Source organism: Aythya ferina (genome assembly GCF_964211825.1).
Source record: "Aythya ferina genome assembly, chromosome: 7".
NCBI classification, from domain to species: Eukaryota; Metazoa; Chordata; class Aves; order Anseriformes; family Anatidae; genus Aythya; species Aythya ferina.
Window position 1 is genome coordinate 2,852,124 of NC_140302.1, and position 25,943 is coordinate 2,878,066.

General features: G+C 42.5%; 1 protein-coding gene across 2 annotated transcripts in view; it reads right to left on the minus strand.

Annotated features, from left to right (window-relative positions):
* LOC311440067 (uncharacterized protein) overlaps nt 1–25,943 on the minus strand; it is a 131,587-nt gene that overhangs the window by 97,212 nt on the left and 8,432 nt on the right. The window contains exons 5-9 of one of the 2 annotated variants that reach the window (XR_014695190.1): nt 16,725–16,865; nt 15,717–15,900; nt 14,413–14,652; nt 8,394–8,521; nt 6,392–6,508 (exon numbers count right to left, since the gene is read on the minus strand). Coding sequence is in view for 1 of the 2 variants with exons in the window: in XM_084526496.1 (XP_084382622.1) it covers nt 14,413–14,652; nt 15,717–15,733 (257 nt within the window). In the remaining variant the exon portion in view is untranslated. Of the gene's footprint in view, nt 1–6,391; nt 6,509–8,393; nt 8,522–14,412; nt 14,653–15,716; nt 15,901–16,724; nt 16,866–25,943 lie in introns of those variants that run through there. The other variant, XM_084526496.1, reaches the window with a different exon arrangement.

The window sequence follows — 25,943 nt, forward strand, 5'->3', positions numbered from 1 at the left end:
CTGGGAAGGACATAGAAGCACTGACTCGTATTGATGAACTTTGGCTCTTTTTCTGTTTGTCAGCTGTCACCAGAAGGGCATGGTTTTCTTATATATTTTGGGGTTTGAAACTGCTGAATAGTCTTTACAAATATAGTTCATGGCCTGTTACCCAATTAAAACCATGCAATTCCTAGGAGCAACCTGAACTGTTTACATTGCACACTTCCATCACATGGCCTTACTTCATTCCTCACCATTGGAACATAACTCTTAAAGAAAATCAGTTTGTATAAAAACACTTGCAGATCATGTGCCATAGCCTCTGAAATGCTTATGCTGGTCTGATGTGCAGTATTTCAACCCGGAGAGCTGGGCATCCCTGTCTAAAGTTCTGCAGACTAGATAAAGAATATTTCTTTTCCTTCAGTACAACCCCAAACCTGCGTTTATATTGCCCCGAGGCAAATTTCCATAGTTCAGGGCTTATGCTTGCCCTGACTCCACCTGAGAAGCAGGGGTCTTAAAAGTCCCCCCAACGTGCTGACTTAATAGATGCTTAAAAATCCATCTCCAGAGGAGATTTGGGGCAATCATTCATTTTTTTCCCTTGCTCTAAGGCAGAATAAGTAACTTAGACCATCTCTGAAAAGTACTTGTCATGCTTGTTCTTCTAAAAATTCAGTCAAAAAGATTCCACTTTAACCCTAAGTGCTGTGGTTTTACTACTTATACAATTAGAATATTTTTCCTAATGTTTGAGCCTTGTCTTTTTACCTGATCATCTTGTTAGGATATTTTTCCAACCAGGCAACTTTGACTGGGTAAAATTACCCAGTCTTACTACCCAGATTTCAATAGGTAATCTAGTCAGAGAATATAACGAAGATCAAAAGTCGAGATTAAAAAAATACCTATATCATATCTACTGCTCATTCTTTTTTTCCTTGGCCAGCTGCCCTATGAACTGGGAAATTACATTAGTTTAACATTAATTACTTTTGACAATTATATTTTGTTATCACTTCACAATCTAATTCTGTACAGACTGTCTGACAGTCTGTTCTACTATCTGTCCAGGAATCCAAACCTCTCAAGTAGATTTTCAGTTTCGTTATTATTCCCTTCTGTAGATGCACAGGCAAGCCATCCTTCTTACTAAGACTTAAGACTAAAACACCTTTCTAAGAATTTCTCCCCTATGAAACGGAATTGCCCCCAACATATTCCGAGACGGTGATGCACTAAGGTTTTTGCCATGCTGCCTTTCCAAACAGTATCCAGGTAAAGTGCGCATTGCCACCAAGGCTTTGCCACAAAGTACTTCCAAGAACTGCTCAAAAACGTCTTTTCACTCCTTCCAGTGAGGTGGCTTAAACTACATCCTCCCATCACAGAGGCTGTGCTCTTCCTCTCTTTCTAACTTAAACAAGTTAACTTAGACAAGTCTGTCCCTCATTTATTCCACAACATCAGAACAAGCACAGATAACCTTCAACTATACTACCAACACTTCATTTCTCCAAGCCTGGCCTTCCAGAATGAGTTGTACTAATACCCCAGCCCTATGACTTACCCCAGCAAATTTCTAATATGCCAATTGAGCATTTAACTTGGTTCTATGCTACAACCTCAGATCCTTTCCATTTTTTTCCCTGTTTGTATTCACATTGTTCTTTTAACCTTCCAAGAATCCTACTGTAGTGTTCTCTCTGCTGACTTTCAAATGTTTTTCTTCTATTTGCAGTGTAATTTTCACTTACCTAGCTAACTTTTGCACTGGCCTCTTTCAAGATGAGCACAAAGCCTTCTTCTCGCTAGGCTGGTGAATGGTGTGGAGTATTTCTTCATCACCTGAGTACCACCTCTCCCCATCAGGCCTGCGTTAAGAACATCTGCTGTTATGTGGTACGGAGGAATCTCCCGTCAATATCCCTTGAAAAATTCACACCCTTACCTTCAAAATCTGACATTAGCTAGTGCCAAATATTTTATTTCCACGGTTTTGATGAAAAATTAGATGTTTTGGCATTTCTGAATTGAAATATTTAATTTCAATGTGTTGACCCAAAGCAAAATATTTTTTTGACCCAATTTGACAAACAGATTGTCTTACCCATCCTGAACGAGGCTCTCTGAGCAAGCTTTTCCCCATGATCCACCACTACAGTAGGTACGAACAGCAATTGCAATGCACCCTCGGTTAGGCAATGGAGAGCTGGGGGTGGCTGTAAGAAATAATCAGGATACAATGTCACCTGTCCCAGAAACACCGCAGCAGTCCAGGCAGATGGCTTAGGCTTAATATTAAGCAATAAGCTGCAATCTAGCTCAACAAACGGTTTTGAAATGGATCAAACTGACTCAAAGCAAAGTATTTCAGTTATACCTTCCTGGTGAGTCCTTCTTAAATCACAACTTCATATAAACTTTGCATAAAAGTCACTTTAACACCAAACCAAGTGTTTTTTAACATAATAAAATTAGCAACTGTAGAAATAGCTCAGTCATCATGACTTGCTGCACAGGAAGATCAGAGTACTGATTCATACATACTTCATATACATTGAATTGCTTCAGGAACTCAATACTTTTACATCTTCTTCATACCATGACAGTTCAAAAGATGGTCTTTGCTCTCCAATGGCTTGCACATGATGGGAAGTGATGCCAATCATGAGAACAACCAGAAGATTCTTTTGAGCCAATTAGATGGCACCAGTCACAACGACATTAGTCATCCACTCCTCAATCTCAGAAGGAACCAAAATTATCATTCATCAACTCCAGAGGCTGCAAAAGACATGAGGGAAGTGTACTATTTCCCATTCTTATTGCAGTCATCATCATACAAAGTGACGCAAGCTGCTATTTTCTGCTCCTCTTCTAGGAGAGCGGTGGTTACTCTCTGTACAGTTTTCAAAAGAGAAATTTTGATCTCATTTAATTCCTCCAAACTCCTTTTCCTGTCCTTGTGTGACCAAGAAAGGAAATGGAACTAGAAAATGCTATATGGTAAGAATATATACAGCCTGATGCCATCAGCCTCTGCAGCTGAGACAGAGGATAGTGTTGTAGCATACAGTGACAAGTCTCCACACACCAAAGGGAGCAACAAGAAAAGAACTGATACGTGTATGTGCTTTCACACATCAGAAGAAAAATCTTCAAAAAATGTGATAGTGAAGCATCAGGAGTGGTTAACTGCAGAGGGTTCAGAGTGGAGGCCTTTAAGAGCAGATCCAGACTGTGCTGGAGTGGCCAGTTTAACAACTGCACATTTTTTACACTGCTGAGATCAATGAGTTATGTACCATGTACGTCAGTGTGCTGAAGGGTACAGGAAATCCAGGAGGAATTGACAGGCTGAAGAGACTGACCAGACCCCATTTCTCCTCAGCAAGACAGTTTGAGCATCTCAGAGCTGCTGGTGTAGCAATCCTTGCTAGCTCACTGCCACCCACAGCTAGGAGACCAGACAACCTAGCAGCTCTGGTAAGGACAGACACCTTTGTACATGATGCTGTCCCAATCCAATGTGATAGACACCCTTGGAAAAACGCTCACCAGCTGCACACATCTCCAAGGCACATGTTGGCCAGCTCTGGATAGACAAGCTTGTGAAGTCCCTTCCAACACCTTGCTTTTGGAAGACACAACCAGTGAAAAAGAAGATGAAAATTCAAAAACATCAACACTTCTGATCGAGGGAAAAACAGATGAAATTAATGGCAAAGTAATACTCTGCAGACCAGAATAGCAATGTTCTATTCTGTGGCTTGGGAAAACAACAGGCCTCCGACACATCTGGGGAAACACCAGTAAGTGTTTTCATGGCAATTCCTCCTCTGGGGTGACATTTGGTTCGCTGCCCAATTAGACCCTGCCCTTGAAGGATTTCCTGGGATAGATTCTCAGCTGGAGTAAACAGTGTCACTGCTTTCTGGAAGCATGGCAGTTCTGAGCAGGAGAGGATTTTGCTGCAGATATTCAACTGGCAGGGAGGCTTTCTCAAGGGAGCTACATCTGACAGCTTCGCAACGAAGGGTGATGTTATCCACAGCACGAAAATCCAACTAATAAACAAATTTGATACTGACTTTAGAAGTCATGTTAACAGATGGTACCAAATCCATGTGTCAAAGATCACAGTTACTTCTTTACATTTTCCATTTTGTCTTTTATTTTTTTTTTTTTTTTTAAACTTCAACCTCAGAGAAACAGATTCTGACTCAAGATGAAGAGCTAATTAACCTATAATATACTACAAGGAGATTTGGCTGTGCTGAGAAATCTGGAGTTTGGTACAGCAAGACACTCCTCTGTAAACAGTCAGATACCTCCCAAGGATTTCTCATAACTATGAAATAATTCAGATCATCTCCAGAATTAGTCTTAAATCTGCATTACAACACTACAGATAATGAACTAAAGCATGAAGTTAGATAAATCAGATAATCTAAGACAATATTTATACATGTGTAAGAAGATGAGGAACAGAGACTCTTGAAATGATATCTGTGTTGCAGTTGTTGTTAGACATTACCTTACTATAAACAGCTGTACTGAATCTAGTTTAATTCTCTTCAAAAGTTATCTTAAACTTCCAGACTTGTCTTTCACATTATACACTGCGAATAACTTGACCATGGTGGAAGTGGACTCACAGTAGCTCTCTTTCATGCAGAGAAAAGATACCTTTCATAAGCTGTAAAGATATATTTGTAATTATGTTCCAATGCTTATTCACAACAAATGCCTGTTTGCACCATGCTATCTCGCAGTATAAATGGTCTCTTTCGCTCTGATGCAGCCCCTGCTTTACCTTGTATGAACAAAGAAACAGTGATCTAAAAGGTGCAGGTATGTCCCACAGGAAGAGGAACAAACTTTCATTGCAGAGCATCTTCATACCGGTAGGCTTTTATTTCCAAAAGGAAAAGTGCTTCAGGAAGGCGAGAGAGCTCATACACTTCGCTTGGACTGGACTGCTAGCCTCCTGACAGCTCAAGTAGGATGAGATATATCCTATCGGGATGGTCTTTTGAATGTGTCTAATGGTGAAGACAAATGAAAAAAGAACTCAAACTGTGGCTTCTTGACCCAATAACTGTTTAAAACTAAGATAAAAGCAGTAATCAAACAACACTGATATTCATGACAATAACACAAAAAGCCAACAGCTGTTCAACACAACACTCAAATGTGCCACAGCTTCCCTGTGGGTAAACGTGCATCTCATCTATGCCCAATGCAAAGGCAGCTGCCAGATCCCATGCTATGCACGTTTTCAAACAGAGAGGAGGAAAAGGAACCATTGGACCAATGGCTTGGAAACCAACTGATTTCTGCTGTGTGGTCTTGGTATGCGTTGTGAAATTTTCTGTCTAGAATAACACCTGTAACCCTGTCCTTTCAATGTAGCTTTGACTTATTTCCTTGGTTTGGCTTCTGCAGTGCTTTCACCCTTCTGTAAAGAGTCTGCTTGGACTCACGCTGCACAGATGGGGAAGTGGCAGGGAAGAACACAGCTCCACCAGTGTCAAAGCAGCTAGACTCCCTTCCGCTGGCTTCAGAATTCTTGGAAGGGGCACAGCACAAAAGAGAGGCTGCTGATGTTCTCTCAGCAACAGCAGCACTGTCAGGAAGCTGAAATGACCTAAGAGAGCCGCAATGTCCTGCAGAGTACAAGATTTGCACACAGTGACCTTGTGCTCCAGTGATCTTGCCCATTTTGCACTAAGGGTTTCTGCTGTGCCCCTGAGAGGGGCAGTTCAAGCCACAGTGAAACAGGCCTAGGGACTGGATCAAGTTTGAGTGGCTCTGAAACACCCAGCTGTGTGGTGTGACATGGCCCTTTATCTCCTTGGAAGGAATGGGATTTTGTGCATTTTCATTCCGAACACATAAAGCAGGTAGCTAGATGAAATATGGCACAGTCAGCCTCTGGAAAGGCTTATTGTAGGTCTGAAGACTGCAAGAGACACACATCACTCTTCATTTAACACTTTGTTGATCACGGACTTGTGGATTGTTCTCCCTCTGAAACAATTCTAACTATTCTTTTTTAATGGGAATTTTGACCAGAGCAACCAGGATCTCTTTAAACATACAGTTGGCATGGAGACTGCAATAGCAGTGAGACACCAATCTGGCTGGGCTCATACCTACCCTGTGGCTGAAGCAGAACAGTAAATGCCTCCCTCAGCTACAGTTGGAAAGAAAACGTGTTTCCATTTGAGTCAGATCAATGCCAGGCAGCCAGGCACTGGCTGCTCCACTAGGCTCCCCATGCTTAGGAGAATATCCCTCACCAAACAGCTTTTACAAGATCAGACACGTTCAAGTGTATGCCACCAACTGAAATACTCTTATTATGTAACAAAGTGAATACTTAGAGAGCACTACTTATGGTGGTTTATCCTGGGCAACTCCTTGTAGGATCCTGATTCCAGGACTTATAAATTAGCCAGGCTGTCTACAGATGGATACACCACAGAGCAAGAGCAGCAAGAGGACAGTCTCTTCCCTACAAGTATTACATAAATAGTAAAAGTCAGGGTGTGAAAGATGGGAGAAGAATGCCAGGTGCATGCAATGTTTGTAACTTACACCTAGCACAAACGTGTGCCCACATAACTGACTTTCTTTTTGCTTGGTCCACAGTGGACCTTGCAATATTCATTCAAGGAACAGGCCAGCTTCAACTGCAAAGCCTTCTTTCCAATAAAATTTTTCAATTGATAATATGATCCCACATTTAAATTAGCCACATTTGTAAATACTTTTTAACCAAGCTTTTCAATATGCAAAACCATGTAAGTGTAGTACCAGAATGATAGGGAAAATAAAACATTACTTTTTTGGCATAATCACAGATTTTAATAATTAACAACACATGTCGTCCACAAATCACAGCTTAGGCAATGAAATGTGGTGTGTCTTTTTTTTATTCCACGTTACTGGTTTCTTAATTTAGCAAACAGGGAATTTTGAGTGCATTTAAAGAGGAAATCAGCAAACAATACTAAATTTTCTGTAGAAAGGGGAAGCGTAAGATTGCACAAGTTACCACAAAAACAAATTGAAGCAAACTGGTGCCACAGGTCAAGTAATTAGGCACAAAGAAGAATTAAATCTCTTCAAAATTTATTGATTTATGACACCATGTCAAGTTTGGGACATAAATATTTATTATCTCGCAGCTCCTATTCCTTCTATGCTTAGGTTAATTTTATTCATGTCTTTGTAATAACAGGGAATTCAGCTAAGTCCAAGCAGCTAGCAGTGAGACAATACGCTGTTACATTTGTCTCTCCCCTGAGAAGCAGGGAGCACATTTTACATGTCAAATTATTCCATACACAGTGAACACTGCAATATTGGGTACATGCAACTGCACCACAGATACCAGATTAGACTCCTCTGTATACCCTGGAGCGGTCTAATATATTTAAATCAAATTGCCATATAGGAGACAGGGACAGTGTTTTTTACACTTGCTGTAGACTGCAGCAAGGAATGTTTCATTATCTTGTAGAGATGGCCAGTTACATTTTAGTTCCTTTTAACCAGATAATAAACCTCACCTTTCAAGCAGTTGGCACCAAGCGTGCAAACAACTCTCCATATGTAACTCGAAAGAACAGTACTACTGCTACTATCGCCTGCTAATTACACTTAACCTTTTGAATTATCTGGACTACTGACATATAAAGAATGAGATGGATGCTTAACAGACCCCACAAAGAACAGTCAAAGGGCAATTAGCATTCATTAAACATGTGACATGCATTACTACCAGGATAGTGGTGATTACATGTGTGTTAGTTTGATAATGTTCTCTATAGAAATTACATTACTCCAATGAATGTCATTCAAAAGAAGAATGAATAACAGATAGTATGAATCCACAGGACTTGGTGGTTATTGTGGGTATTAGAATTTTACAGTGTATGAAATTTCATTTCTTGAAATATATTTGCAATACTTGAACTCCAAGAAATATGGAGAAAAAACAAAAAAAAAAGAAAAAAAAACTCAACACAGTAATAGCACAGTAGTAGTTCAGCATGGCATCTGTAGAGAAATCCTGACTTCAGTTCTCCGGTGAAAAAGGTTTTCACTGGACATGCACTTGAATGAAAAAATAACCTAAAAATCACTTGTGCAGAACTCCCCCAATGAACAAAGCAGGCCCAACAAAGAGGGATTTCCAGACGCACTGTGGCTGTGTGCAGGACTGAATTTCCACAGAGGGCACCACATCATAGGGCAGCAATCTGCCAGAAGGGTTTCGATGCCATGGACTGCTGTTACAGTCAAATGGGGCAACCAGGTATGCTTTTGTAAACACTGAAAAATGATGAGCAAAAGAGGAGGGAATAAAAGCGTCCCATCAGCTTTTCATGTACCTTACTATGTACGGGTTTGGCTCAGAGCTTTGGAGAGGTGAAGCAGGGAGTATTTGCTGTGATGCCATCCTTCAGAGCTGAGGTCCTTTATCTCTGCACTACGGATCTGCCTCATCACTGAGTTCTTCCTGATGAGAAGCAAGTTTTTTTAAATACCAAAAGCAGACAAGTAACTTTGAAGGTTTAGACCTTTATGCTCTTTTATCTGGACATCAGCAATGACCAATTTCAATAATGCACAGTGCAAATGTTTGGTGTTTTCACTGTAGGATTACAATCTAATCTAACCCAAGACTCAAGTCAAATCTGCTCAGGAAGAGAGAAAGAAGAAATACAATGTCTTCTCTTTTTTTCCTTCTCTATGCAGAATATTACCAAACTGGCATTTAGTGTGAATTCATCTCACAGAAATAATTCTTGAAAGCCCATTGGTGGAGTTTGTTTCCTTCTCCTTTCAGGTTGAAAAGGAAACTTTCTGTGAGTTTACTGTAATGGAGTGTTTGTCTGTATCAGAAGCAGCCTGACCTCTCCAGCCACAAGATGAAATACCAGCAGCCCACTCTGTCACTAGTTCACTACTAGGAAATTACATGGGAGGAAAAACACAACACAAAATTCACAGGAAAAAAAAAAAAAAAAAAAAAAAAAGAAAGAAAGAAAAAAAAAAGACATCAGCAGTGGTGGGAGTGAATGAACAGCTCAATAATGAAGCCAGTAAAAAGGAAAATATCCTCCAGCCAATCGATAATAAAAGGTTACTTGAGGCAAAGGGTCAGATCCTGAGCAGTGTGAAGTGACCCAGCTCTCCAACCTCAGCAAAGCTACAGTGATTTACACTGGCTGCAGAAAAACCCAAGAGACAGAAAAACCCAGCTATAAAAATGGAATTGGAGGCCCACACTTTGAGAAGATTCCACTCACTTTTAGCAGCAGACTGAGGTACAGAGGTGACTCTGAGGGTTTGTTTCTGCGGGGGAGTTCCTGTGAAGTAAGCTGAAGTGTGAATTTACACTGCGTTTTCTGATGGGTCTTTAAGTAGGCTGTAAATTCATACCCTAGCCTATTTTGCAGGGATTTCCCCAAGCAGATAAGCCCTAAATTGGCCTCCTAATCATGGAGGCAGACAAAATAAATAGATGTTTTCAAAACTGCAGACCCACACAGGATCTCTCTATTGCGGGTGCAAGTGAGTACCAGATAGCACACACTGTACTTCTGCAAGTACGTGGTGTCCTTTCCTCCTTTCACTCCTGAGCCCCACTCCCATCATCTCTCAGCATCCCTCCACTCTAAGACACTACCTAAGACACTACCCCCTGCCCTTATCCCAGGTTCTTGCCAGATTTCCATGCCTTGGCACCTGGCTCTTCCCTTCCCCACTCTAGTTCCACATCTAGAGGTCCAGGTCCTCCTTACCCACTTTCCCCTGACCCTCAGGGGAAAAATGGTAAAATGGAGCTGGTACAGAGGTGGCTTCTCCTACCAGTTCCTCGCCTCTGACCCAACCCAATCATGTCCTGCCCGTCCACACCTCACCCATTCCTCAAAGGCTGCAAGGCACCGAACCCCTGGGGGACTGGACGCCCTCTGAAGCCACCTTCGGAACCACAAGGTTAAAGCCAGGCAGAGAGATGCCATGAAGCTGTGTGAGATTACACATGCTTTTCTGATTGAAAGGTATTTCTACACGCTGCTGAATGAGAGGCCTTCAGCAGGAGGCAGAGGATGCAGTTAGTACGGCCACAGCCTCATCACAGTCCTCAGGCTGGGTGGTTTGGCCGTCAGCACATGAGGTCTGGGCTGTCTCCCTGGGAGCAGCGGTGAGGCCGTAACAGAGCAAAGCATTTAAGCCTCGGCTAATCCAGGGCCTTGTACTGCTTTAGCAGCTGCCCGTGCTGTTCTGCCCCGCTGGCTCAGGCACGCACTGCACCAGTGACAACTAAGCCCCACCTGTGGCTGTACCGCTAGCAGGCGATGACAGGATCATATCCTGAAGGATCCTCCTCAAGAAGACCATTTAGTGACGTGCTGTCTCTGCGACAAATGCCAGATTTCTCATGAGCAGCATGGAACACATCCTCTTCAAGGCAACCCCTGACTTCGCAATGCATGAAGAGGAAATTCAGTTAATGCTTTGAAGTCTGAGCTTTTAGATCAATGAGGGAAGCAAAAAGGTGCCAGCCACCTTTTGATAGCAGCAGAAGGAACCAGCTGCAGTGAACAGCCATCACATACAGTGCAGTATCCCACACTGCCCTTATCGGCTCCGGCAGGTAACAGCAGTCTGAAGAACAGGAACCTCTTGCTAGCAGGTACAAGACTGAAAAAGCTGTCTGAGAGATGCAGATTGTAAACCAGTGTCTCCTCCAGCACTTGACTAAGTAAAAGTTTCATCTTTGATGTGTCTGAAGATCCTACACAGTAAGCATCTCCAGGTACAGAAAGAGCTTGACACACTTTAAGAACCAAAGTCTATGCTGCAGACCATTCCTGCATTTCATTACCTTAAGTATTCTGTGCACACCTTTTCTGTGTACTGTCCACAAACGTTTGTGTAACTCAGTTTCAACATTTGTGTAACTCAGTTTTAACAGGAAAAGTACTTAAAAGAAGCCAGCATCTGAGCTTCACAGAACGGTCTTCAGGGAAAGTGAAGTTTACATTCTCTCAGGAGCGTTTGTTTTGGAAGTGTTCAGGCTTTCGTGCAAACAAAAAACACTGAAAGCAGCCAAACCCCATCAAGCCAACAATGGTTCACAAAACAGTGTTTCACAATGTTGTTGCTGTTTTTCGTTTTATATATATATATATATATATATATATGAAAGGTACATAAATATGAGAGAACAGTAAGCACATCATCAATATGATGCAAACAGAGGTTAGGTACTCTGGAAAAATTCTTGTGTGTGAATTTTTCACTTAGCTGAAATAATTTCTCTTTCTTTTCTATCTCACCCTGTTCAGGAAGAAAATCAAGGCTATATAAGGCTTCACATTCAAAGGGAGGAATATGCTAAAGATTCAAGTTTGATGAAAATAATTAAATCATTTGTTTTGCCTAAGATAACTGAAAAGTCCCTCGGGAGTAGTCTGCACGAAGCAAGTAATTCCCATGCAAACTATCAAAGTTTTGAGAATACCATCTTGCTGCTAAGCATTTTTTTTCAGAAGAACAAAGCAGATGATACTTTATAACTTGCAAATCACGAAACATGAACATAAAAACTTACACAGTTCTTACTGAGAATAAACTGATCCTCGCTTTGCAACAAAACATTGTATAGCATTTTGAGAATATTAAGAGGACTCAAGGGATTTTATGGAAAATTTATGGGATACCATAAGGTTGAAAACTGAATACTTTCATCCACGTCTGGTATAGCAGTTGCTTCCCACTCCTGGACAAGATATTCACACTGGACCAGACACACTAGAAAATGATGTGCAGAAAGGTGGTTGTCTGTCACATTTTGGAACGTGAAATTCTGAGGTTTCACAGGTAATTACAGATGTTAATTTGGTTTTATATCACTGACTTCAGCAACGCAATCTATTATCAATGATTCCAAAGCCACAGCAGCAAGGATGTTTACCTGCTCCCCTCTGGCTACACATGCAATATGTGCAATGTGACCAGCCATAGACTCATCCAAGGCCAAAATGACATGATATTCAGTGCCATGTGGAGGTGGATACAGAGCCACACTTCAAGTCCCAACACAGGCAGCAATAGCTGTACCAGCTCCCTACTGATTTCTCTATTCAAAGACTGTGCTAGAAGGTAAAACAAACAAACAATAAAAAAAAAACACTACATGATTATGTTATGAAACCTTGTCTCAGTGCACATCCACTAAAAAAAAAAGCTGAATTTTCACTGAGCAGACAACCTTAGTATGGAAACTTTTGTGACTTGCCTTTTTGTTAATCAGCAGCAATGTTATTAGCAAACTCATACATCTATACATACCATACAGGTCGTTTTGGATGACCTGTACCATATAAAAAGTACTGGCACTTGAAAAGAAGGATAGCCTCATGCAACTAGCTTGTCTCAGCCCATAGCCAAAGGCAGCCATGTAGAATCAGAGACGCAATGAATTACTGGAGAATGGAGAAAAAATTATAGAGAGATGGGAGAGTAGTGTGGAAAACAAAGCAGACAACGGGGGTCAATGCACAAAAGGGCCTCTGAAACAAACCTGGACATACCTATATTCCTGTCTGTTGAATAACAAGAGGATGCAAGGAAGGAAATAATGAAGGAATTAAAGGAAATAATGCTGTGTTTTCACAGAGGTGAACTGTAATCTGTTTGCATCTTAGGCCTCAAAACTATTATAGCAGTATTTTATTACTCATGATGTACCATTTGGGATAATGGATCTATATAAACATATTAACTTTTGAAAGAACATTTTATGTTTTTAATTTTCAGAACATAATTTCTTTTATTTGTAGCTTTCCAAGGCTATAGATTTCCTGTCTGGCATCTCTCTCTCACCCCAGAGCCAAGCTACTCTAGGTCCTTACTGAACCTACCACTTACATAGAAACTGGGATAACCACCAGCATAGTCCTTAAAAAGAGTGCCCCAGAGAATTCAGTCATCAGAAAACATCCAATGAGGCAAAGGAACAAGGCTGTCCACATTAATTTAACAACCTATTATCCTCTGAAATTGTCATCAATACTAATCTATTTATCTAGCAACTAAACAAATGTATATGGGCTTCCCATGTAATAACACACTGATTAAACCTTAGAACATTTCAGGCAGGGCATATTCCTCAAATAAAAATCAGACCTCTTATTAAACCTCAAAGGGAATTCCACATAAACACACAGCATCAAAAAGCCAAGACCACATAAGGATTTAGTCTTAGTTTTAGTCAAAATTCAGTGATTCTTTTTAATTGCTTCAGTTGCAATGTTTTCAGAAGCACAGAGATCCATCCTCTGAGAGAGAGAACCAGTAAAAAGAGCACAGATCTCCTTCTTACTCCACCACTTACTAGGGAGGCCTTTATGCCCTGCTAAATGTAAAATATTTTAGAAAAATAAAGCCAGGAAACAAAATGGGATTTGGTCAAGAGTTCATGCTGGCTGAATCACTGTGGTGTGGAAACCACCAGTTCTAAAGATGGAAAGTCCTGAGCCATTCATTCCCTCAAAAAAAAAAAAAAAAAAAAAAAAAAAAGAAAAAAAAAAAAGGCATTAAAGAACCATTTGGCTTGAGGTTTTGCTGGTACGCTCCCCCAACATTGGAAGCATGGGAAAGACTACCTATGGATTTGGTGCCTTGACCTTTTTTCTCCTAAATCTTTCTCTAGGACGACCAGCAGTTTGACATGCATCATAGTTTTTCATATTGGGTGCAATGAGAATTGTTTAAATGTCACTCCGTGACTCAACATGCAGCAATGCTACAGGGTCATGGCACTGCTTCTTCCCTCCACATCCTGCACCTATTGCCCTCTTCTGCCTTTCCCCAGGAAAAAAAAAGAAAAAATCTACATACTTTACAGATTGAACATGGCCAGTTTCTAAGTAGAGATTCTTTCAGATTTCTCTGTGTTGCCTTTTATCTGAGAGCTTCCAAGGAAATATTGCTCAGAAGCAATTAAGGCCAACTGTTCTTTAGACAAAGGCATACAGCAATCAGCACATTTAGCAAGGCAGCACAGTCATTTTGAAAGAGGCCTGGAAAATCCTAACATTGTTAAAAATTATCTTCACAATTACTGACAAGATCTAGTAAAGATATTTGTGTTCTGCTGGTGCATTTCATCATCTTTCATAAGCCAAAATCTTATTAGCAAATAATTTTAGCAAAGTTCAAAAGCCAAACTGTTGTGCATGCCTATCGCTTCAAGCAAGGATAATAGCTCTTTTAAACAAAGTGTTTTCAAAGTACTGGCATACATAAACGCCTTATACTTTGGTACGTAACACATTTATTTGCCTCAGCTATTCATTACATTACTTGATATAACCTGGTCACGTGTAGACTCACCTGATCGCCGTATCTGTGGCAGCCTCCTTGGCTGTGCTGGAGGGGATGACCAAGAGCCACAGCAAGAAAGGAACGTAACTGTGCTGCAGAGCACGAGGAGAGCCAGTCCAGTGGCTAAACATCGCAAGCTGAGAAAACCCAAGAGCAGTTCTGTAACATATTTCCTTACGCAGACTTATGCACATCATTAATTCTCTCTGTGTCTGTGCTCTGTAAAATGGTACTTCTGTATGACAGGCTCTGTGAGAATAAACACAGTATGAAGTGGCATACTGACAGGGAACATGGAAATGAGTCTTTGATAACTCCCCATTACCAATCATTCATTTTTAACACTCAAAATTAATGATCCAAGATAATGTTACAGTGAAAACTACTCACAAAAGACTTGAGAATCAACAGTTTACTGAACTGAATTTAGTTTTGTGAGTATAGGCTTAAAAAGATTCATTTACCACAGTGATTGGATTCATTTACCATAGTGATAGCCATTTGGAAAGCAGCCTTGGAAAATTAGAAGCAGCTTACTACAGAGCAAACCACCAGCTAGCAGCAATGTTATTTCATTGCACTGGTCACAATGACCAGCGAAGCCTTTCAACTCACCAAAGCACGTGCCAGGATGTCTTGAGAAAAAGATCTATAAAAAACAGCACATCCCAAACCTGGGACTCTTGTGTGTTAGTTTGGCACGCTTCTTAATGGTGCTGATGTTGCAATATGCAGCTAGCCCCTTCAAAATTTCATGACCAGTATGACAGGACAGAATCCGTACTGAAGTACTGAATTACAGTAACCTTAGGGCAGGCACCCACCTTCCTGAGCAATTCATTATCCTGAGTCGACGGCAGACACTGCAGGACTTCAGCTAACTTCTCTGTTACCTTGCCTAGATTTAAAATATCTTTTTTTTCCCCTTCTGGCATGAATGTGCTCACTGGACAGCATTGTTTCATCAGATAAAACCGCCCCCAAATCCTTCTTCTAAGATGTGTGTTAAGGGGGTGGTGTCTTTTTTATTTTTTTCCTAACACACCTACGCAGACTTGCATCCATCAGCCTCCCTTCCTCTTTCCCAGAGTGATCACCCTGCAGTACGGATCCCTGCCATCTCTTCACCTGCTGTACTCCTTATGGCTGTCGCTGCTCTCAGCTCTACGCGCTGCCAGCAGCTGTGACATGGACTGGTGGGTTCTGAGCATACCCTGCCCTGTCACCACTCCTGCCCTCAAGTTTCACAGGGTGTGTTCATGTTCAGAGCTGGAGCATGCTTCTGAGGATGGCCCCCCAACTGTCCCACTTACCGTGCCGCACTGTGCATCACAGAGCAGGCCCCAGGTGCGCAGACTGGATTCCTTTTGGACAAAACAGAACTGGAAGAGGTAACTCAGAAGCACAGGTGAAGAATGCCAACTGCACGCAGCGCGCTGTCCAGGGGCCCCCACTAAAGCTACAGCCCTCCGGGTCCATTCCCAGTGGCTGCAATGCCTGTGGAGAAACAGACATCCATTCTCATTCAGCAGATCTTAAACCCCTTCTGCACACCACCCAAAACTCACACCGCTCCATCGTCCCCTCCCAAATAAAAAATAAACACCAAAACAAGCAGCACGTTTTTTTTCTTTTCAGATATTCTCCCAGAGAGCATCTCTGGTGGATCGTAACATTTGACTTGTTAACATTTGGAGTAATCTTTGTTAAACCTGTCTTACCATTTAGGCCCTTGCTCACCTCCCTGTGATCTATCACTCACCTCTTTCTTTTCACCAATTTCTACTCCTCCTTTCTTTCTTTTGGACCCTCTTATTCTATTTCATTATTCCAGTTATGAATAAAGCCTGAGCTCACTGCTACACAAAATTCATCTAACATAACTCCTACATCTTTGATTTTCCGTAACTGAATCTCTATGCAAGTTCTACCAGCACAATCTGGAACTTCAAGATATCTATACAATTTCCTTTCCTCTTATTTCTCAGCTAGATGCAGCACGGTCTCTCTCTTTGTGGGCCAACCCCGGACCCGTGGAACTGAATGGAAGGACCTCAGCTGACTGCAACACACAGTCCCCTAACTTCACTTAATGAAGTCATTCAAACAACTGATACTATTTATGTTAAATTTCGTGGCTATATGACATTCAGAGATAACCATGTATGTTTTGTGTCTTTTGCAAATACATTTTTTCCTATTATGCAACCTGAAAAAATACTCGTTTTGTTCTAATGTAATTGTAAGAATCAAATTTATATACAAGACCTTTAGAAAACAGAGACCCACCTCTAAATGCAAAGAACAAACATTTGCATTACCTATTTATATTAAAATATGCAGAAATCTCCAAAGTATTCAGTCAACTTATAAATTTTTATAACTTCTTCAAATTGTTAACATTTTTTTCACACACAGCGTTATTTCAGCTTTGTGGAAAGCTCAATAACAATCTTTCTGGTCTGGAAAAAAGGAAAGAACATTATAATAAAGAATGCAGAATAAATAAAAACAAAACAGTACAAGCCGTACATCCACGCATACAAAGACAACTTTCATGGTGAGCTATAAGCAATTATAATAACACAATGTGCTGCATGTTGATTTCACCAGTGAAAAGAATTTCTCCAGTTATTGAAGACTTTCCTGGCAGAATCTCAGAAAGAAAATCTGACATTCTCCCAATCTGACTTCTGTGCAATGCAAGTCATGCACATTTTAAACACCGATGAATAATACTGCCTTTCTTCTAGGAACTGTTAGCAGCTGTAGAAACTATTACAGCCTGCTTAAAACCCTGTCTCTGTAGTCAATACTCTCCAGACACTTAGCAATACTAAAGCTATTCCTGGGGCTAAACTAGAATTGCTATGTGAATACAAAGTTTGATTTATGTTGAAATGAAACAACAAACATCTGATCTTTCCTTTTTTTAAATAGCCATTCACATAAACACGAGTATCAGCTGCATAACTAGAAAGTGATGTCCCGAATTTACAGAAATTAGACAAAGGAAGACCACCCACAGTTACCTTCAAGAAGAAAAGATTTGTCAGAGGGTGAAAGATTGCTGGTGAAGATATTTTGTACAGATGTGGCTGCCCTAATGTCCTCATGGTGAGACTGTGGCTTATGAGAGTGATGCTTCATTAATCTAATTTTTTAAGTCTTCTGAAAGATGCAGAATTGATCAGCAGCCCAGTACCATATCCTGGCACTGCTCATCATCAGCTGCTCTCAGACCGATCACGGGCTCAGTGGATTGCCTAATAAAATGGTCCAGATGCAGCCAAGAGGAAGTGGAGGCCTCTATGTGCTAATGTTATTCTTTCGCATCCCAAAGCACAGGTGGGAGCAGAAGAACACTCAGCCGTGGTTCCTCCGACATTTTCGAAATGACGACTGGGAAGAGAGAGGAAAAGACGCACGCGGAACAAAAGCAAACCCGAAAGTACATACAGAACTTCAGATGTGTTGTACAGACTCATGGGCATCACTCGACTTTTACAGAAACTTGCTGTACTGAAAATCTGTTTGTGATTCCTCACTGCAACAAACTGCCATCAAAGGTCATTTTTTTTTTTAATGCATCTTCACCTTTCAATAGATAAAAACAAGTAAGAAAATACAATCAGATTTGCGGAGGGTTTGTGATCTCTGACAGAGATAACAATTAACTTGACCAGCAATGATAATAAAGTGAAGGTTAAGATAATTTGAAGAAAGGCACTCTTTCCCTAAGATAATATCATAAACCAATCAGGAAGAGTGTAATGGCCTCAAATCAATGCTTTATCCTCTTCTAGACTAATTTTAAATTGTAGATGAATCTGTAGCTGTTTGAGTATCTAGAAAGGTAAAAGATAAGCTAATTGTTCAGCTCATTACTAGTTTTGCCTCTGTTTGTGAGTTACTTTAAAAAAAAAAAAAAAAAGCATCATATTTACATCTTCTAGTCAGTGGTCTTTTTAATGAAAGTTTCAGCATGCACCAGTATTTCCCCACGTAGCAGAGGAACACCTCCACCTTCTCCGGCACCAGAATAGGTTGCCTGTCCTTCAGCTGCCCCAGATTTTTATCAAACAGAGCTCTGCAGACACAGCATCAGTGCACGGCCAGGGAAAAATGCTACCTGGTCGTATCTATGGCACGTTCAGTGTCGCTTTCCTAACAGCCACTGAAAATCACTTTGCATGGCTACTCCTGTGAGGTTTGGAAGAGGACACATCTCCCAGGAGAACTGACCAGCTGCTAGCTCCACCAGCCTACCTTCACCCTGGGGACAGCCTTTACTAAAACTGCACGTGACCAGTGCAGCTGCTCAAGGATAGGAACTTACCCTGAACCCTCTGTTGCTCACAACTGCTCTGAGGGGACTGTGCAAGATCAAGGAGTCCAGAGGTAAAACAAAGCTCGCAACTCCAAATACCAACCTAATGCAGCAGAATTGCTGTCATTCACTCTGCTTTCTGGTTGAATTCCAAAAGTCTCCTTTTCTTGTCCATGCTTTGAGCCTTATCCCATGCTGCCCTCTGAGCTAAGCAGTCCCCCTGAGAAGGCTTTGGATGTCACACCGCCGTAATTCTGGGATAACGTGCAGATTCAGTGGGAGCTAAGCTGACCCTTATGGTTGGGTCTTTCTTACCACCTATCCTCCATCCTCTGCTCCAAATCCTTCCTCCTGTCTTTTTGAATAATCTCATCCTGTCTTTATTTAGCATCTGTAACTTCACTCCCCTTTTCCCCTTAGCTGATGGACTACATATTACACATGCAAAAATTGCCATACGTTAACTGACACTCCTACAGGCAGAGTATGAGCTTGTTGGGTTTTTACTCCTTTGTCTATAAAACGGTGCATTATTTGAAAGTTTTCAAATATGTTCAGTTAACAACATTAAACGTACAGAAGGAGAAAGTGAGCAAATAAGGGGGAAGAGGACTGATTATTTTCTTAAATTCTAATAGGTTTTTAAAAAATAGTTTTTGTTTTTTGTTTTTGTTTTTGTTTTTTTTTTTCAAAAGCACTGAACTTACACAACGCAAAAAGACTTAGATATTGCCAGATACTGTTAGAAGAAAAGTATAAAAAAGTAGCCATCGCATCTTTTGGTCTGGGAATTTCAGCTCGGCTCTGTTTCTTAATTCAGCACAGTCACAAGGCAACACTGCAATTAGAATCCTCCTGGGACTGCAGATGAAAAAAAAGGTTGCATTCAAATCAACTGATTTCTACGGTCACGTATTTTGAGGGAACCAAGCAGCCTTACAAAGCTTACCAAATAAGTACAAATCGTGCAACCATGAAATACTCACAGGTATCCTCCTAACATTAACTTGACTTCTTAAACTTTACTCGTCAGTAGCTCCACTGGATGGAGTAAGAAAAATCAGGTTGTGGTCGCAAGGGCGGATAATTTACAATGGGAGGCTGACACCAGACCACATGGAAAATTAAGCAGCTTGAACTGCAGGCAAGCTTACAGAAAGGGTGAAGCAATTTTGTTAATCCCTACTGGGCACAAAATGGCATTCTGCTACAGAGTGCTAATAACACACATGAAACACACTAACAGCTGCAACACAGGCAGAAAAAGCCAAATAACCTTTTGGTATCAAAAACAGATTTCAAGTGACTTCATCCATCACAAATGATAAATGAAACAGAAAAATCTCCAGCACATAGGCACACTACGAATGTGGGAACGGATCTTCCTAGTGATGGGGTCAGGAAGATCTGATCCTTGGCACTAATTCTGGAGTGAGCAATCTTTCAGCCAGGTTCCCTCTTTATCTGTCTATGTGTAGAAAAGTCACTGATAACTGAGAAACTCTTAAGCAATATTCTGAGCTGCTTTTATGTTACAATAATTACATGTGGGCTGCTCAGCACTGAATGGTATCTGGTATCATTATCCTACCACTTGTAACGATCCATGCAGACATTTATAACGCGCCCAACATAGCAGGGAAGGGCTACGAACACGAACACATACAGCGACCAACATCATTGATGCTTCCCTCTTCGGCTGGTAATGTTGTGCTAGTGCAGCCCGCAGGCAGGTGCTGTGGTTTCTGGCAAGCCTGTTGGGTAACAGTGACAGGAATCTGTCAGATGCTGCCCACACGCAGGCCGTGTCCCGCACGGCATGCTGACCTCCACGGAGGAATTCTCATTTTAAAATGCTGCTGGGAAATGTTACAAACACCAGCTGACAACGTGTAATGTGTTACAGAGAAATGGCAAATCACAATGGTCAAGGCAAACCAGGGGGAAAACACCCTCCGAACACGCTGTGCTGGATCAGAGATCGGTTAGATCTTTGTGTCTGAGGCATGCTTGCCCCATCCCACGAGGCAATGGGCAGAGGCTCCTCCAAGCCTCCTGTGCAGTTCCCTGGCCTTGTGGTTGCCAAAAGATTAGTGGTGTCATAAGGACTACTTAAAGCAGCCTCAGGCTGTGCCGAGAATAACCCTTTACCCTTACAGCATTGTGTTCACACCTCGCACAACTCCTTTTCCCCTAGAAAAAAGCCCTGTGCCAAGGCATTACCAGGTGGGTGTCAAAGACCACTGACGTTCGCTCGACAGACCCACACAACCTGCTGCCTGCTCTTCCCTTACACAAAGGAATTTGAGGGACCTGCTTCCTCCAGCTTCCTGCCTACTTTACCCCACAAAGTTGATGGAGAAGAACAATCAGTTACACTGCCTAGGCAGGCAATAAAATAGAGGAGGCTCTTGACCAAGTGTCGAGCAGCAGAGCCTCTGCACACCTACCCGTGGCACTTCAGAGTGCTTCTGCTCCTGTGCAGGGGGTATCAGACCCATCGCAGAGCAATAAAACTGAGCAAGTACCTTGGATTCAAGCACTCCAGTGAGAAGTCCAGCCATTTAAGTGAGGGGGGAAGGTAGCTTTAAACCAAGGATCAGAATTACCACCCAAGCCTCTGAGACAAACGTGTGCTCTCTCTCCCTGCTCTGCTGTAAGCAATCCTGTCTCTGCAGGGGTGGAAAGCAACTGGATGGGTGGCAGTAACTTCAGCTGCAGGAACAGATTTGGGAGAGCTCTTTTGCAGCATGCTGGGAGCTTGGGCTTGCTAAGTCAGGCAATGAGATAAGCCCAGTATTGTCTCTTTAACAAAAAGTAGGAGGTCTCTGCAATGATGATTTTTGCCTTTGGAAACTATATTAAGACCAGTGCAGAAACTGGTAGCAAAGAAGTGATTCATGAACACCAACAAAGTGATTCACCAACCCTTGCTAGGAAGTGATATCATCGCAACACATCTCCATGAGAATGGCAGAAGAGAGGCATTGTTTCACAGCACAGAGAAATGCTGCATTCTCCAAAAGAGAAGTATTAAATCCGCAGGTGTGTGTGACAAACCAGAGGGGACAAATTGTCAGTGCTCTGGGTAGCAAGTTGGACGGCCAACACTGTGACTGTCAGATGCTTCTAAGCACTGCTGAGGAATATTTAACATTTCCAATCTGGTCCGGGATAAATTGCAAACTCTGGGTATGTTTTAAGATTACTGCAGCCCAGCCAGATTCTCCTCTACCTTCCCAAGCTCAGCCACCACCCCTAGCCCCATCCCTCAAGCCACAAACAGTAAAACCCTTTCTTGCTCCCCACTAAGTGGCCCTATGAGTGTGCTCTTGCATTCTCTTACCTAACTCAGTCCTGCAATCTCTCCGACCCGCAATATTGCCTCCACATCCTCACATGGGCTCTGTCTTGCCAGGGATCTACACACCTTAGCACGTAGATCTCTCTCCAGCCCCCTGCTCTACCCAGCACAGTCAGGCCATTCCCAGGTGCCCGGGGCTGAACACGTGTATGCAGCTGCTGTGGAGGCAGCAAGCAAGGCAGTGTTAGGTTTCGGTACGTACGCTGCGTGTTGTCTTCAAGGCTGGCAGGCTGAGGCTTTTTCAGTTTGTAAAACTGGGTCTCGTGTGGGCCATGACCATGCTCCCCGCAGTTATTCTGGGTGGTACCAGCCTGTCAGCACCCCAAAGCCCCAAGCATGCTGCTCTCTGCCGTGCCTTGTAATGAATGACCTGCCCCTTGAGCAGCACGCAGCAGTAGGCTTGCAGCTATTTAACTCCTGAACTCACGGTGACAAGCTGATATTGCCCAGGCTAAGAAGATTTTTTGTTCTGCCAGTCATCCCTTCTCCTCTGCCTGTCCTGTGTGCTGAGATGGCAAAGTGCTACCCCCTAGTTGACCCGATAGCAATGATTCCCCCTCAGCCACAACCCTCTTCTCATAAAACTTTTGCTTACAGCACCTAACATCGGCAGCCCCAAGCCCGTGAAACACCCTAACACCAGTGCTGCTTCCCTCCCTAAGCTGCTGCCCAGCTATCCCAGACACCAGGGCCAGTTCGAATCCAGTGCACTGGCAGAGAAGAAAGTGGTGGATTTCTGGAATCACTCACTTTCTCCAAAAACTCCTTGAACTCCCTGCAGGAAGACTGGTGGGCCTGCTGCTACACAGACCTGCTGGCCAGCAACGCACAAAAGGCTAATGGCAAATGAAGGCTTTAGGATGCAATCAAAGCAGCACTGGAGAAGGGAATCATTGCATCACGGAATATCCCCGGATGGAAGGGACCCACAGGGATCACCGGGTACAACTCATGGCACCGAAGGAAGAACAAGTCCAGCGCAGTGCAACATGAAAGCGAGCTGCAAGTATTTATTCTGCCATTGCTCCTAACCCCCTGCCAGGGACCGGCGTGGTAATGCAACCCGTATCCTCCGGTGTCATAGCCCCAGCTCCCTGGAGACCAGTGCTGTGGATGCGTGCAGACAGGGCTCTGGTCTGAGCAGCTCTGGGATTTCTGATGTCCCCAGTCACGCTCGGTGCCAAGCAGAGTGAAGCAGAACTCACGCAGCCCACCCGCTTCACTGGCTTCCCCTAGAGAAGTAAGCAAGCCACCCACCAGCCTTCTAACTCAGCCCTCGAAGAAACGCCCAAGGAGCAGGCTGCAGCGGGAGCTGGCTCTCTCCAGCACAGCAGCACTCACAGCCTCGCGCGCGGTGGCAGACAGCTCTGTCCCTGAGAGCCCAAATCTAGCAGGACGAAGCAGGCAAAGGGAGGAGACAGGAAATATGCTTCTCCTCACACACTCAAATGGGGAACTCGGTTGTGTGATTTTTCTGTGTGGTAGGGCACGAGGGAGAATACATTCTTGATGCAGTTTCAGTGTTCCTGTATGTTAGATAAGATCGCAGGGGAACTCAATCAGCAATGGAAAATGGAAATGCCCCTTCCTTTTGCCAAACACAGAAAAAAGCACTGGGCCTGATTTTCCACTGGTGACATTCATTTAACATCAGTGCAGTCCCACCATGCTCACAGTAACTTTTGGTATACTTAAGTAAGAAGAAAACTTACTTGCCAGTTGGGCTTAGGAAAATAGGTACTGTGTTCAGAGCAGACAAGTAACCTGTTAGCAAGCACTTTAGAGAACATTTCTCTTTAGTGAATATATTCCTTCAAGTTATTACTATGACCTGGATAAGCAGCAACTACGGTACTCATCTTTTTAAAAATGATCGAGTATCAATTAATCATTCCTGTATTAGGGTTTCCATTCCAATAGTCTCCCTGTCGCACATACACAGCACTTTCTTGAAGTCATGGAGGGATACCCCAGACAGAGAAGACAGAAATTGATCAGAGATAACCATTTTATCTCAGTTACCCAGAAAAGTGAATGGTTCAATCTTCTGTGTAATACCAAACCTCATGCACCACAGGAACAGAAGTCTAAAGGCCACATAGCACTTTCACTTTGCATGTGCATCTTCCAGTGATGTCAACTGGATGCAAGCTTCTGACTCGCAGCCAGTGCAACTTCTGCCAGGAAGTATTTCCATACATACCCCATTCACTCTGGGCTCACATTTATGTCCCAGCAAAATTCAACATCCCCCCACATCATCTGGATTTAAACCAGCTGTCAGGTTGACATGATAAAAAGACCAAAAAAAAAAAAAAAAAGGAAGGAAGGGGAAAAAAAAAAGGTTGCACAAATAAAATTTACTTCATCAAATTCTCAAATTTTGGGGGTTCTTTGAAAGGTGAAAGCATTTTTAAATGTTGGCCTCAGGAAATCTGTTCTCTGCTCGCAGAGAATGGGATGAACACAATTCTAGGCACAAGGACAGCTGATAACTTGCAGTGATACTACCACAGTTGTAGAATTCAACAACATGAAGATGCAATAAGCTAACAGGTGTCATTTCACTGCAGGACGTGACAGCAGAGTCCCTACAGCTGGTTCCTAAAGCTTAGTCGAGGAGTGACAAAGTGTTACGCTACAGAAACATGATTGCTTGCAATCTTCTTTCATGTTCTAGGATCCAAACTGTCCCTGTTCCAAGGGCAAAATATTGCAAGAAACGAAGGGCCTAGAGTAGAACAGAAGAGAGGTGATTTTCAACTCGTGCTTCTCATGAAGTTTTCAGATTCTGCACGCAGATTTAACCAATTTTATCATTTTGGTTACATTAGAACCAATTTGTTCTTATCAAACCTTTCTTTCATTCTAGTCACATGCCACCCTGGAAGTAAAATAGCTCAGGTTCACACATAAAGATTGGGATTAGATAATGGAAACAAGAGATAATGAATCAACTGGTTCTGTACACAAAATAAAAATCTGCAATTACAAAGCAGCTAATGCACTGACTCTGCCTTGCATTAGTTACATTACAGACTGGCCCCTTGGATCCCAGGACTTAAAATCACCTTTGCTCTCTCACGGGTCAAGTACAGCTCAGCCAAACCCGAAGATTTGTGCCAAACAGTTTGTATTTCTAACAATTAAATAATGAGTTTGCCTTTTATAAGTCACTTAGGAGTCACACTTACACAATTATTTGCACACACAGCCACTTTATTCTTAATCCTTCCTTTCAGTCTCAAACACAAAAAGCTATTATCAGTTGGCCAGGCTCTGCTCTCTTTTGCCCTAGTGCTAAACCACAACGCTTGCACTGCGAGCAGCGAGCTGCCGAGCCCTGTGCCGCACACGGGAGGGCAGAGCTCGACCAGGCTGCTTCTGCACAGAGGCGACTGCCCTCAGCAGCCTCTTGCCCTGTCTGCAGAGCAGGTGGATTGGAGATCTTGTGCTCTGTGGCACACGCTGTCTCCCTGCTCGGCCCTTCTAACTCCTGGGGAGTTGCACGAGGCCCTTATTTTAAATGCTTCTTGTTTCCCATACAGACCAGAGCAGGCTACTTGTTCCCCTTCCTTCATTTGATTTACAAGAAACACGCCAGCTGGGTAACACTGAACAAAAGACAAAATTGTTTCTTCAGTGTATTTACAGACAATAAAATGAACCTATCCAGCAAACAAACTGTACACAACGTGCCCTATTATTAACTGAAACCAGAAGAAACACTCTTCAGTACTTCCAGTGCTTGTAAATATATGCTTATGTCCTGAGTAACGCAGAGCTTCCAGCAATTACTTAGTCCTCAAGCTCTGAGCCAAGTTTTCTCCACAGGCACTCACTGGG